Consider the following 14,618-nt stretch of genomic DNA (forward strand, 5'->3'; position numbering starts at 1 on the left):
TATTCTTTTTATTCTTATTTTCTTTATTATCTTCCCAGCTATATTTTCAAGAAACTCCCTTCACTAGAAAATTTTGTATCTTTCTCCTATAGGACAGAAATTGTGAACAGCACCTAAAAATATACATCCCAGCAGACATACTCTCTCTCAAAAAGAACATGGCTTTTTTTTTAAGTAAGTTTTCCTTGTAACTTTTGTTTTTAGGTCACAATCCCTTCTATATTCCTGTTCTCCCTACCCAAAGTTGAATAAAGCAATGTAGTTAAAAATCACCTGCAAGAATTAAAGAATTTTCAGATGGTCTTGTCCTGTAGACCATTGAGAGGAGGGAGGTAAGATCAGGACTTTGATCACTCTGTAATGGAACCTTATACTTTCGCACTTACTAATTAGAAATAAACCTCAGCTACAAACCACACAGCTTCCTGTCTAGTGCTCATTTCCTGGAGTATTGCCAAATGATAAACAGCCTCTTATATGTCTTAGACTTAGGGTATTTTTTTTTCTTGTATAGGACAAATTAGTTTATTTACTCTAGTAGAAATAACCAATTTACTCCTATGACCATAATGGAACTACTGATGTAGGCAGTTTCAGAGACTATGGAGAAGAAATCTACCTATGGATTTATCTATTCATTCATCCAGATACATCTTGTCTGGGGTAAGCCTCCTACCTGTACGTTGTTATCAGATGACTATTTTTATGTTTTTTAGGGAAATGGGGCCTTTGTTTATTTTGTAAAATAACCTGTAAATGTCTATTAAAATGGGTCACTAAGAAGAAAACCATTAACAACATCTTTAAGAGTATATATTTATTGGTGCAGTGGATAGACTATTGGCCCTGGAGTCAGGAGGACTCTTCTTCCTGAGTTCAAATCTGACCTCAAACACTTACTAGCTATGTGGCTCTGGGCAAGTCATTTAAGCCTCTTTGCCTCAGTTTCTTCATCTGGAAAATGAGCTGGAGAAGGAAATGTAAAACCACTCCAGTATCATTGCCAAGAAAACCCCAAATGGGGTCACAAAGAGTCAGACATGACTGAACAACATCTCCCATCTCCACTTAAAGATGTCATATCTCAGTTTGAAAAAAAGGAGTAGAAAGTGATCTTTCTTTTCTGCTGTAAGACATTTTCACCTACCCTTTGCTAAGAAGAACTCCTAGAGTAATTTAAGAAATTATGTCTTCTATTGGCTGAAATATTCTAACTCTAAACCACTGAGAGGAAAATCATGTTGTTGGAGATACAGAGAGACTCCTTAACATCGTTTCCTCTCTAAGTATCTTTTTAATATAAAAAAGGTACTTCTCCAAATAAGGGTCCTTGGGAGTTAAGCGAATCTTGGACTTTAATGAGGTATGTGCTTTAGTGGACCTGGGAGGCAAAATAGAGCATCCTTATGTCAGTAGGAACTCGAGACTCAAGAGCCACATTTAAAAATAGAAAGGAGAAAGATGAGTTTTGCATTTCATAATATGTATATATTAGAGTGTGCCCCCAATATCTCTGGAATTAGCTGAATTACTCAGACCATAATGACTAGGAAGCATTTAAGGAGAATTTCTATATCAAAGAGGATATTGCATCATAACGATTATAGAATAAAATAAAAAATAAAAACAGGCATGTTGCGAGGCACCACATAACTCTCTTGGAGTGACATTACATTTTAGTAAACTCTGGCTACTCCCAATTTTCTCATCTATAAAAGTTGGACAATTCCTTTTTTGCAAAAAACCCTCACTTGATCTCCATTGCTTGCTATTAAAAAAAAGTTTTCTGCTTTGTATTTGGGTCATATTTACCATAATATTTCAGTACTCAGTATTGAGTGCTAAATTAAGGCAAATACTATTATCTAGGGCCCTGTGAAAGGTATCACTACTTAAACTCACCATTTGAAAGCACCCATTTAAAAATTTCTCCCCTGCCCTCATCCTCAACAAAAATCTTTGATGTGTCATTATGGTGTAAACATAGCCTTGGGTCCTCCAAGGTTATGTATGTCTGCCGAAAATAAGGGTGGTAGGTCCTATCAAGCTGGAACAATTTTAAATAAGGAAAAAGCAGCCCCATTTTATAAGGGAACTTAAGAAATGTGAATTCTTTTCCATCTAAGACTTCAGACCGCTGAGCCAGAGTAGATAGTACTGGTGAATTGGATTTAAAAAATTTTCTCTTTCTTGTGGATTTAACAATCCAACTCATACTAATTGGATTAATTTTCAAGGCTAGCCTTTCAGCTAAATCTTCCCCTTTTTCCTCCTTAGTACCTTGAAAAGGGAGGATAGAACATGGGAGAATCTGTAATGATTGTTTTGATAAAAATAATGTTATCCCCTCTAGAACAGAGTTCTTAACTTTTGCATGTATGTGTGTGTGTGTGTTCCAGACCCCTTTAGCAATCTGATGATGAAGCCTATGGACCCTTTCTCAAAATGATGTTTTCAAATATAGAAAAGAATAGGATTATAAAGGAAACCAATTATATTGAAATAAATTTATCAAAATACCTCTTTTTAAAAGTTCAAAGGCCTCAAGTTAAGAATCCCTCCTCTGAATATTGTATTAGCTATCCCAATCTTCTAAATTTTAGACTTTCATCTGAAATTTACTATGATGCATAATATTATATATGTATATTTAATTTATTTATAGTTAATATGTTACAAAATATGTTGTATAATATATAGGTCTAAAATTTAAATCAATCAGATCTAATCCAACAAGCATTTAATGTTTTGTGCTAAGTACTATGTAAGGTGCATGGGATGTGAAGACAAGACAAAAATTGTTCCCCACCCCCAAGGTGATGACACTCTCCTGGTTGGAAATAATATGCTAAACAGCTAAGTCTATACATGATGATTTAGGGTGAAGAACAACAAATACATAAATAAACAGACAAACAGACAAATACAAATAGCATCAGAAAAGGTTTCCTGTAGGTGAAGCTTGAGCGAAGGCTTGAAGGAAGCTAAGGATTCCAAGAATTGGGGGAAATGATGCAATGCATTCCAGAAAGGGGCAGAAAGCCTTTGTTGCTTGTCTTTTCTTCTCAAAGAGGACCATGACAGCATGAAGGTGATGTCTTGACCTGCAAATGTATTGGATGTGACCAACCTCACTTTCATTTCTGGAGCCATCTGGGTCCAGTGGCCAGATATAGATCAGGACAACTGCAGATGGCCCCAGCTATAGTGGGAGACCTTGACCTGACCAAGTCACACATGTAAAGGATGGAATGTTGGGTTTGAGCAAGTGCCAATTCAGATGAAACTTAGAGTACATTAAGGGGAGTGCTGTGCAAGGAGACTTTAAACATAAACAAGAGCTTAAACATAAACATTTAGTAACTTAAATATCAAGGTGAGAAACTTCTATTTTCTTAGAGACATTAGAGAGCCACTGACGTTTCTTTGCAGAAAACTGGAATAAGCAGACTTGTGTTTTAGAATATTTTTAAAATTTATTTTTTTTCAATGAATGAAAATATCTTCTATTCTTCATATATTGCCTCCCTCCCCAAATGAAAGAGAAAAATAATACCCTTTTAACAATATGCATGGTGAAGTGAAACAAATTATTCCCTTGTCCATGTCCAAAAAGTCCATCTCAATCTGCACGCCAAGTCCACCACCTCTCTGACAGAGGATATGTAGCTTGTTCTACTGTCAGTCCTTTGGGATCAGGGTCAGTCATTAAGAGATTATTTTGGCAGCTTGTGTGGAAGGTGGATTGCATCAGGAAGAAGCTACCAACTGCATATCTGTTGTAACAGATCAGGAGCCAGGTGGCGTGGGCCTGAACAAAGGCTGTAGACATATACGTGGAGAAAAGGGAATAGAGGTTCCAGATGCTGTGAAGATAGACTTGACAATACCAAGCAAATGAATAGCTGTAGGAAGAGAAGAGAGGAGGGAAGGCACCAAGGCTGCAAACACTAGTGTCTGGAAGGATGGTGTTACTCTTAGTAGAGATAGAAAATACATTAACAAACCAAGGAAATAACTCACCTTGAATTTTAGACTTTTCTTATCAAGAACTGTGTTATTCTTATTTTCAAACAGGCTGAATTAAATTCAAAGACAAAATTTTTACCAACCCATTCCTAGCTAAGTGGATGAGTTGGCACAGCCTATCCTGCTACTAAGTCCTCTGAGCCACCCAGATCCCTCCCTACCACCATAAAAACAAAACAGAGTCCTCATGCTGATGAGTTCTACCAGTTTGATCAGCAGTCTCAGAAACTGGTCTTGGTGGACAAGGAAAAGTGAACCAGATGAACTGATGCTTGCTATTTTTTTTCTTTTAGGCTTCTCAGAAGGAACCTTTGATGAAAAAGGAGTCATCTATGCTTCTCCTGGCATGGATGTGAACTTGACATGTCAGACTCAGAAGAGCAGCTCCTTGGTGCAGACACAATGGTCTAAGATCACCAATAGCATAGAAATGATAGCTCTCTACCACCCTCAATATGGCTATCACTGTAGTGCTCAGACCTCTTGTGAGTCCTTAGTATCGTTCACCAAATTGTCACCAGACGTTTCAGAATGGGCTTTGCACTTGAGAAATGTGTCTGCTGAAATGAGTGGGAGATACGAATGTAGCTTTACTTTGTATCCAGAGGGTACCTGGACAAGGGTCCAGGACTTCCTTGTGCAGACCGAAGGTAAGCAATAGAAATTAAATATAATAAGTATGAAAGAGGTGGTTGTGCCTTCTTGTATTATTTCAAATTAAGGAAAGAGCATGCTGTAGTGGGTAGAGACCTGGCCTTGTAGCTAGAAAGACCTAGGTTCAAATTCTGCCTCTGATACTTATTATATGAATAACCCTATGCAAATATGTGACATAGAAGCTTGGTATTCTTGGCCAATGATGTCAAACTCAAATTGAAACAGATCCCTGCTGAAAGTGTATTGACTTAGAAAATCTCAGATCAACATTTTCTATCTTGTATGGTCTTTTAATTTATTTTTAATGCTTACCAATTATATTTCAATCTAGTTTCAGAACATCAAGGAGCCTACCAGCCGGGGTTTAACTTCTCTGCCCTAGGTAATTCTCTAGGTTGGCAAGTTGCAAGGAAAGTGCTGACCTGCATGAGTAGACAGTGTCCTTATCCAGGAATTCCCTTTTACTAATGAAATCACAGATCCAGACTTCATCCCTATCCTTAAGATACAGTGGAGGGGGAGGAGAATCCTATCCTTTTAATCAGAAGACCTGGATTCAAATTCTGCCTCTGATGATGGCCAAGTGTGTGATTTGGGGCAGGTCATTTATCCTCCCAGGCTTCAGTGTCTTTGTCTATAAAATGAGTATGTTAGACTAGAGGGCCTCTGGGCTCCCTTATAACTCTGAATCTATTATCCTATGAAATTCACAGTCATCAGCTTCAGGTTTGTATTTGCTCCAAGGATGGTTTTGAGGTCTGATGTAGTCTTCCCCAATTACATTCATGTTAGAGGAGAGAGCCATATCAGTGATGTTGCTGATTCAAGACTGTTGTTGTTTAATTTATTAGTCATGGTCAATTCTTTGTTAACCCATTTGAAGTTTTCTTGGCAAAGATACTAGAGTACTTTGCCATTTCCTGCTCCAGTTCATTTTATAGGTGAGGAAACTGAGGCAAACAGGGTTAAGTGACTTGCCCAGGATCACACAGCTAATAAATGTCTGAGGCCAGATTTGAACTCAGGAAGATAAGTCCTCCTGACTTGAAGCCTGGTTCTCTGTCCACTGTACCACTTAATTGCCATTAACTTGCTGGAGAAGAAAATGACAAACCATTCCAAATACCTTTGCCAAGAAAACCCTAAATGGGGTAATGGAGAATTGGAGATGATTAATTGACTAAACAACAATTCAAGACTAAGGAAAACTGAATGTGTATGAGTTCAAGAATGCAGTCAGATGGATTGGCTCTTTGTCTGGGAAGGGGGCATTTGGGGCAGAGGGAAAGAGACAGGATTGATGGAAAGGAGAATGCCTCAATGAAATACAAAAAAACTAGGGAATTCCCAGAGGAAATATAGGAAGCCCATTTTCAGTCAAAGTAGTTAGACTTCAATAGAAACACTAAAAGGGCTTTCTACAGAAAGTTTCTTAATCCAAAGGCTGGGAAAGGGGTTCAGATCCTACTTCTGACACTTACTACCTGTGTGACTTTGGGCAAATCACTTACTCTTCTGGCCTCTGTTTCCTTATCTGTAAAATGAGGGAATTGGACTAGATGACTCCTGAGGTCCCTTGCATAACCCAATTTAGGATCCTAGGATGATAAGAAAAACAGGAAGCCTTGCATTTAACTCAAGTCACTCACCTTCGCATCCCCAGCAGTGGCAAATGTCAGACAGACTGACAGCTACCATTGCTGTCATTAATATAAAGCAAGTCGGTTGTTTTAGTATGGAAACAAAAGGGAGTCCTCTCTTTTAAGACTTAATAAAATGTTAGTTCTCACAACTGAAAGAGAGACAGAGAAAGAGAGAGAGAAACAGAGAAAAAGAGAGGGGGGGAGGGAGACAGAAAAGAGACAGGAGAGAGAGAAAAGAGAGAAAAAGGAAAGAGCAAGAGGGAGGAGAGAAGAAAATAGAGAAGAGAGAAAAAAAGACAAAAGAGAGAAAGAAGAAGAGTGAGAGGAAAGAGAGAAGAGAGAGAAAGAGCAAGAGAGGGGAGAGAGAGAAAAGAAAGAGAAGAGAACAGAAAAGAGAGGAAGAGTTGAATGGAGAGAGAGAAGAGAGGGAGAGAGAAGGAAAAAGGAGAGAGTGAGAATAAAAGAGAAAATAAAAGCTAGAGAAAGAAAGAGAAAAGAGAGAGAAGAAAGAAGAGAGAAAGAATAGAAGAGAGAGAAGAGAGGAAATTGAAAAGTACAATAGAGTAGAGAGCCTTGGATTGGGAATCAAAGGACCTGGAGTTAGAATCTGGATTACCTTGCTACCCGTGTGACCTTGGACAAGTCACAACTTTTTTAGATCTCAGTTTCCTTGTCTGTAAAATGAGGAAGTTATATTGAGGACCATTCCATCTTAATATGTATGATCTATTAACTCTTCAGAGAGTGCTCATTCTAAAATCAGAAAGTATTTGCCAGAACCAAGCACCAAAACAAAATATCTAACAGACAATAGAAGCAACACTTAACTGGCCACATATAATTAGTAATAGTAATAGCTACCATTTATGTAGTGCTTACAATATTCCAGGCACTGTACTAAGTTCTTTGCAATTATTATCTCATATGTTGTTCACAGCCCTCCCGGGAAGATGTAATTATTGTCCCCATTTTACAGATGAGGAAACAGGAAAACAGAGGTTAAGTGACTTGCCCAGGTTCACATAGCTAGTAAGAGTTTGAGTTAAGATCTGAACTCAGGTCTTCCTGACTCCTGATTCTATATATTCACTGTGCCATTTAGATGAAAAGTCAAAGAAAGATAATAAGTTAGGGAAGAGGGATGAAGGATAAACAGGTCATATCATCTTATTAGCGTTGCCAAGTACAATATTAGGAACTAATATGTAAGTAATCTTTAAGCTTTGCAAAGCCCTTTACATATATTATCTCACTCAATTCTCATAGGTGCCTGCCCAATCAAATAGGTATGGGAAATTATTCTTATTTTACAGTCAAGGAAACTTATGGGGTTAAATGTCTTGCCCATAGTCACGCAGTCAGGAAGTGTCTGAGGTAAGATTCAAACTCATGGTTTGGTAACACCAAGCCCACAGTTTTATGTAGCCAGGTGATGCAGTGGATAGAGCACTTGACCTAAATATCAGCAAGACTTGAGTATAAATATAGGCTCAGTCTACTAGCTGTGTGACTCTGGGTAAGTCACTTAACCTCTACCTTCCATTCCCTCAACTGTAAAATGGGGATAATGATAGCATCTTCTTCCCAAAGTTGTTGGGAGAATCAAATGAGATAATATCTATAAAACCTTTAGCACAGTGCCTAGCACAGAGTAGACACATAATAAATGCTTGTTTCTTTCCTTCTTATTCACTGCATCAGATAACTGCTTCTTAACAATTGAATCCAAGATTAGGAATCAAGGTATCCAGGGACCTGATTGCTTTGTTTGCCTGACCTTGCTCAAAGAAAGGTCTTTCATTGATTTGGCAGGTAATCAAAGAAAAGGAAGGATGTCTTGAGAATAGATCATCTGTAACTTTAATCAAGGAAGTCTAGCCGAACTTTAAAGTTCTAGAGCTAACTTTTCTTTGACTCTCCCTGACACCTATTAGTCATTTGACAAATCATTTGTTCTGTCATTCTCTTAACTTTCCTATCAGTTTGTCCATAGGGTCATTCACAGAATTTTCAATTGTTAATGTTAATCATATTCTGCAAGTAAGAAGATTGGAGACCCTACTTCCCTTAGAAAGAGCTCTACATAGGATGACCAGCAAAAGAGGGGCTCAAAAACTATCTAAAAATACTGATTCACCACAGCAGGGTGGATGTGGGCCCTGAAAGGGACACAAGTCAATCCCAATGCAGAGACACCTCTCTGCACAGCTGGTGTAGTACATAAAGCTTTGACCTTGAAATTTGGGAGACTTTGCTTTGAAACCTCCCTCATATCTTACTAATTGTGTAAGACTAGGCAGGCCACATCACCTCTGGTCTCCTCATTCTCCTTCCCCGTAAAATGAGGGGTTTGGATTAGATGACCTCTAAGTGTCCTTCCAAATCTCTGTCTATAATGTATAATGACTAATAAATGTTAGTCAAAGATGTCCTTATGGTTTTAATTTTTTTGTGGGGGGAGGAGGAAAGGTGGGCAGGGTCTCCAAAAGCATATAGGTAATGGGGTGGAAATTTCATGATCTCAGCATGTTGTATATTTACCTCAATGTACTATTTATTTAAATGTTGCATACATTTACATATGCATGCTGTTTGACCAAGGACAAGTTACTTAGACTCTGTGATCTTAATTTCTTTATCTGTAAAATGGGGATAAAATCTGCTGTAGTTACTTACCTATCTTACAGAATTATTGTGAGGGTCAAGTGAAGTAAAGTATGTAAAATTCTTGGTGAACCTTAAAGCCCCATATAAATTTTATTCTATCTATTCATCCATTTATCTATCAGTCTACCTATCTATACATTTATATATTTGTGTGAATATATGTAAACATGCATGCAGTCATACATATATATGTATCCATGTATATATGTACATACACAGTTATGTGTTAATATATGTATAAATACATGCATACTCAAATATGTGTATGAATATATAAATATATGTATATGTACATATGTGTATTGTGTGTATGTATATATTTGTGTAATACACACATATATTTTTTTCTCCACATTTTTGGCCCATATTTCTATTACTAGATATAGTCAAAAAAAGTTGACTTTTTTAGATTATATGAAGTAACAGAAGTACCAGGCAAGAGATATGGAGAAATCCCACAGGTATGCAGTTCTAGAATATGGTGGTTTCAAGTGCCATTCAAGCATTTTTAAAGTAACGCAATGGGAGCGTCTCAGAGTGAATGATTCCTAGTTATACCATGGAATAAATATGACTATATTAGCTACATTGGGAGGGAGAGACAAACAGACATATGGAGACAAGGAGAGACAAAAAGAGACAGAGAAACTCAGAGACAGGCACAAATACAAAGAGACAGAGATAGAGAGACAGAGACAGAAAGTCAGAGAGACAAAGATGGAGAGACAAAGAAAGACAACTATAAACAGAAAAATAGAGATACAGAGGCAAAGACAGAGATGGGGAAATCCAGAGAGACCCCAGAGACAGAGAGAGATCCACAGGAAGACAGAGATAGAAAGATAGCATAGCTGAATGCTATACCATAAATTCCTATAGATTTGGAGTCAAGAGAATCTAGATTTGCATCCTAGCTTTGCTATTTATTACCTCTCTGATACTGGTTACTCTCTAGACCTCAGGTTTCTCATCTGTAAAATGGAGTTGAATTAGAAGACCCTTAAGATCTTTTCCAAATCTAAATGCTATCATTCTAAATGGAAAACACCTGGTTAAAAGCAAATCTGGGAAATATAATAAGATCTACTTTTACAACAAAAGAATGTTAACCTAAGAGACACTGTGATAGCATGTAGCTCCATTCGTTATTACGTGCCCCTTACATCACAGCTGCTTCTGGTTTGGGTTCTAAGGCCACAATATTGGTATAACCTGCTACCATGGGTCACTCTTCCTCAACATTCCACTTAGGGAAATCTGCTCCCATTGAATTCAGAAAAAGATGTTGGCATTCCATGAAGATTGTCTGGTGGGACAGGGAGGAGGGAGTGGATTACAACTCCTGCCACGACCTTTCATTTCTGCATGCCTATCTTTGTTCATAAGACAAAGTTCATAGGAGCATAGATTCTGAGCTTTAAGGGAGGTTAGAGGTCATCCAGTCCAATCTACCTCCTTTTACAGATGAGGAACTGAGGTCCATAGAGGTAATGTGGCTTGACAAAGCCTCATAGGTAGTAAGTGTCAGAGTCGGGATTCAACCTCAGCTCCCCTTCCTCCAAATCCAGTGTTATTTCTACGTGTCAAAATTAAAAGAGAGCACAAGAAGAGGTAACTCACACCTCACATAAGAGAATCAAGAGGACAAAAATGCTTTGTACAGTCTGGAATGAAGGTCAGCTTGAACAAGATGAATTTTAATAGCAATAAAAGGAAAGTCCTATATTTAAGTTTTAAAAAATAATTATATCTGCAGTGTATGTCTAGATGGTAGTACATGTGAAAAAAAAAGTACCTGGAATTTATGGAACAGCAAATTCAATGTGAATTAACTGTGTAATATCACAGCCAAAAAGAAATCCCCCAAATCAAAACTTTATGTGATCTTAGGCTGTATTAAAAGAAATATAGTATCCAAAAGAAGACAGGTGTGGGGCAGGTAGGTGGCGCAGTGAATAGAGAATGGGTCCTGGAATCAGGAGGACCTGAGTTCAAATCCCGCCTCAAACACTTAACACTTACTACCTATGTGACCTTGGGCAAGTCACTTAACCCCAATTGCCCTCCAAAAAAGCAACAACAACAAAAAAAAAAGAGAGGTGATAGTGCCACTGCATTCTACCTTTGTTAGATCACATAGGAACTATTATATTGAGTTCTAGAGGCCATGTTTTAAGAACAAACCACAGTCTATACAGTGACCCATGGCTAGGAGAGTGAGAGGATCTGAAACTGTTTTACCCAAGCACTACCTTAAAGAACTGGGCATGTTTATCCTAGAGAAAAAAACAACTTAGAGCTGGGGTAATATAACTGTCATGTTCAAACATTTGAATAACTATCATGAGGAAAAGGGACTGGATATTTTTGCTTAAACCCAGAGAGCAGAACTATGACCAATGGGTGCAAACTATAAGGAGTCAGTCTACTTTTGATGCCATTTATGGAAGAACTTTATAAAAAAATGTAGATTTCTAAAAATGGAACGGTCTTTTCTTGGAAGGGAGTGAGTTCTTTGTCACTGAAGTCTTCAATAAGAGACTGAATGACAATTTAGCATTGATTTTATGGAGGAATGTTGCATGCTTTAGGCAGAAGTTGAAGTAGATGACCTTTATGGTACTTTCTATCTTCATAAATCAAGTTTAGAAATTAGCCATTCTTCTTTCATTTCCTGATAATGATTTACACAGTTTTTCTGAAAGTGGACACCAGTGTGTTCTGTCTTGTCTTCACTCCTGCCATTTGAAAAACTGCAACCCTGACCAAGTCATGATACTATTTTATTGAGCTTCAGCAACTTGAATCAATTCACCTTCCAGAAAGGGGGCATATGGTGGTTCAGATGAAAAGAGGCAGTAGATGATAGCTGACATGTTAAAAATAAAGGAAAGGGGCATCTAAGTGGTGCAATGGATAGATCACTGGCCCTGGAGTCAGGAGGACCCACATGCAAATATGGCATCAGACAGCTAGCTGTGTGACCCTGGGCAAGTCATTTAACTCTGCCAGGAAGCAAGGAGAGAAAGTATCATACACTTTTAAGCAAAGTACATTCTTGATTAAAAAAAAATACAACGTGAACCTAGATGCCTTAAGATGGTAACTATCCAAAACTTTCTCCCACCACAGACATTGAGGCAGAACTCATACTTTTCAGACTGTAACTTTACAACAGATCAGTTTCAAAGCCAAATTTCAAAGCCAAAATGTTCTGAACTTTTTGAAATTGGTTGTGCTGCCTGTCTAGAGACAGGGCCAGACTATAGCAGACAAGCAATCACCATTAGCTTGAAACCTGTGATATTGGCAAAAGGAGAGGATGTCAGGAAGTTGATCTGGTAGTAGCCCTAGGTAGTAACACTATGGTACAGTAGAAAGCATATTGGTGGGGCAGCTAGGTGGCGCAGTGAATAGAACACTGGCCCTGGAATCAGGAGGACCTGTGTTTAAATGAGGCCTCAGACACTTAACACAAAATTAGCAGTGTGACCGTAGGCAAGTCACTTAACCCTGTTTCCCTCAGTTTCCTCATCTGTAAAATGAGCTGGAGAAGGAAATGGCAAACGACCCCAGTATCTTTGCCATGAAAACCCCAAATGGGGTCAAGAAGAGTGAGACACAACGGAAAATAACTGAATAGCCATAACAGCCTGTAACTTTGAGCTATGCCTCCATTTTTAGATAGAGGATGAACTATATATGACTTTAAAGATTGCTTCCGTATTTAAATCTATGATACTATTATATGCCACCAGAGTTTCTTGTGTATTAGCTCACTTCCTACTGAAAGGACTTCTCTTCTCTTCCCCCCACCCCCTTTTCCCTTTAGCTTCCTTTCCTCTTTTTTTTCTCACTCCATCAGGCAAAATAATCTCCGGAATTCACTTTCCTCAACCATAAAATGAGGAAAATAAGAGACTGATATAGATAATCTTAAAGTTGCATTTGGCTCTACGTCTATGAGCCAATGAGCCTTTCTTTCACCTCTTTTGCCCCCATTTTTTCTAACCTGAGCCTCAGGGTTTCCAGACAAGAGATGTCCCATCCCTGTTACTATGTCTTGTGACTCATGAGGCTTCTGATTCCTGTACTAGACAGTGGCAAAAACCACAGGGAGCCATTCACTTGGTCACCTACCTTCCTGGTGAGTCAACAGTAGTTACTGAGCATTGACAGACGTGCTTCCTTCTGAGAGTTTGCAAGCTAATTGGGTGGGTAAACCTTGTGTGAAGTAACATCACTTCTAAAGTACTTACATATAAATGTATATGCAAATGCATGTGGAGGTAGAGAGCCACAAATGACATGCATCAGTGCTTAGGTATTTGAAGTTAATCAGGATTTGCTGTTTGCTTTCTGAGTCATCTGCATCTCTCTGCCTCTCCTTTGTTCATAAAGGATTAGTATATGCCTGAGAGATCAGCCCTGGGATCTGTCTTTGAGAAGCCATTCTGTTCTCTTCTCTCTCCTATGAGGTCTTCCAGATAGCATGTTATTTACGTTTATCCACTGTGCTATGGTTTAAAGGACTAGTGTGAAAATATGGAAATCTGTCCATAGCAGAATGAGTAGCTAGATGGTGCAGGTGGTCCTGGAGTCAGGAAGACTCATCTTCCTGAGTTCAAATCCAGCCTCATACTACTAGCTATGTGACCCTGGATACATCACTTATGCCTGTTTGCCTCAGTTTCCTCCTCCAGAAAATGAACCGGAGGAGTTAAAGGCAAACCACCCTAGTATCTTTGCCAAGAAAACCCTAAATGTAGTCATGAAGATCAGGCACGACTGAAAGGACTGAACAACAACACTTAGCTCAACATCAAGGTACTGAAAACTTGGCATGTGTGGTTTCTCAGGATCCCAAAAGGAAACTGTTCCTCTCCTCCCACCCCACAGCAGAGTGATTTCTAAAATGATCCTGAGAGCCGCATTTCAGGTACTTGGTACATAATTGTGCACCAAAGCTTCTTTGATTAGCATCCAGGCAAATTAGGCTTTAAGGTTTATACATATACATAGAGATAAAGACAGAGATAGAGATATGGAAAGATAGATATGTACTTATAGATATATGTACATATCTCTATATGTGTACACACGCATATGTATATACACACACACATCTGAAAATTAGAGTATAAGTTTTGTTGTTTTAGTAGTTTTCCCAGTTATTACTAAAGCTTTAGAGATGTTTACTCTTAGTCTCCCTCTTAACATGGCTAATCTTCTTTCCTCCTTGATCTGTAAGCTATTAGGAACATGAGGACAAGTCCTCCTGCTGCTTTTGCCCAGGAAGTATGCTTTGATGGATCTGTGATCTCATCCATGTGAAATATAAAAATTACAACTCTAAAAGCAAAGACATCACTTTCCGAAGTTGTAAAGTCCTCATCTGGGAGAGAGAAAGAGTAGAGATAGAAACAGAGACAGAGAAAGAAAGAGTCAGAGAGAAACAGAAACTGAGACAGAAAAGGAGACAGAGAGACAGAGAGAGAGAGAGAAGGAGAGACAGAGACAGACAGAGAGAAACAGAGAGATATAGGAGACACAGAGAGGAGACAGAGAGAGAGAGAGAGAGAGACAGAGAGAGAGAGAGAGAGAGAGAGAGAGAGAGAGAGA

At 38.5% G+C, this 14,618-nt stretch overlaps 1 protein-coding gene across 1 annotated transcript in view; it reads left to right on the forward strand.

Annotated features, from left to right (window-relative positions):
* The first annotated feature begins 442 nt into the window (after window positions 1-442).
* Window positions 443-14,618, forward strand: part of CD96 (CD96 molecule) — a 123,540-nt gene continuing 109,364 nt past the window's right edge. Inside the window, exons 1-2 of the mRNA XM_069069824.1 lie at window positions 443-663; window positions 4,323-4,679. Coding sequence (XP_068925925.1) covers window positions 603-663; window positions 4,323-4,679 — 418 coding nt within the window. The 5' untranslated portion in view covers window positions 443-602. The remainder of the gene's footprint in view (window positions 664-4,322; window positions 4,680-14,618) is intronic.

The sequence above is a fragment of the Petaurus breviceps genome, unplaced genomic scaffold, assembly GCF_028583685.1.
Source record: "Petaurus breviceps papuanus isolate PSGF00001 unplaced genomic scaffold, PetGlider_PUasm1.0 90792, whole genome shotgun sequence".
In the NCBI taxonomy this organism is placed as follows: Eukaryota; Metazoa; Chordata; class Mammalia; order Diprotodontia; family Petauridae; genus Petaurus; species Petaurus breviceps.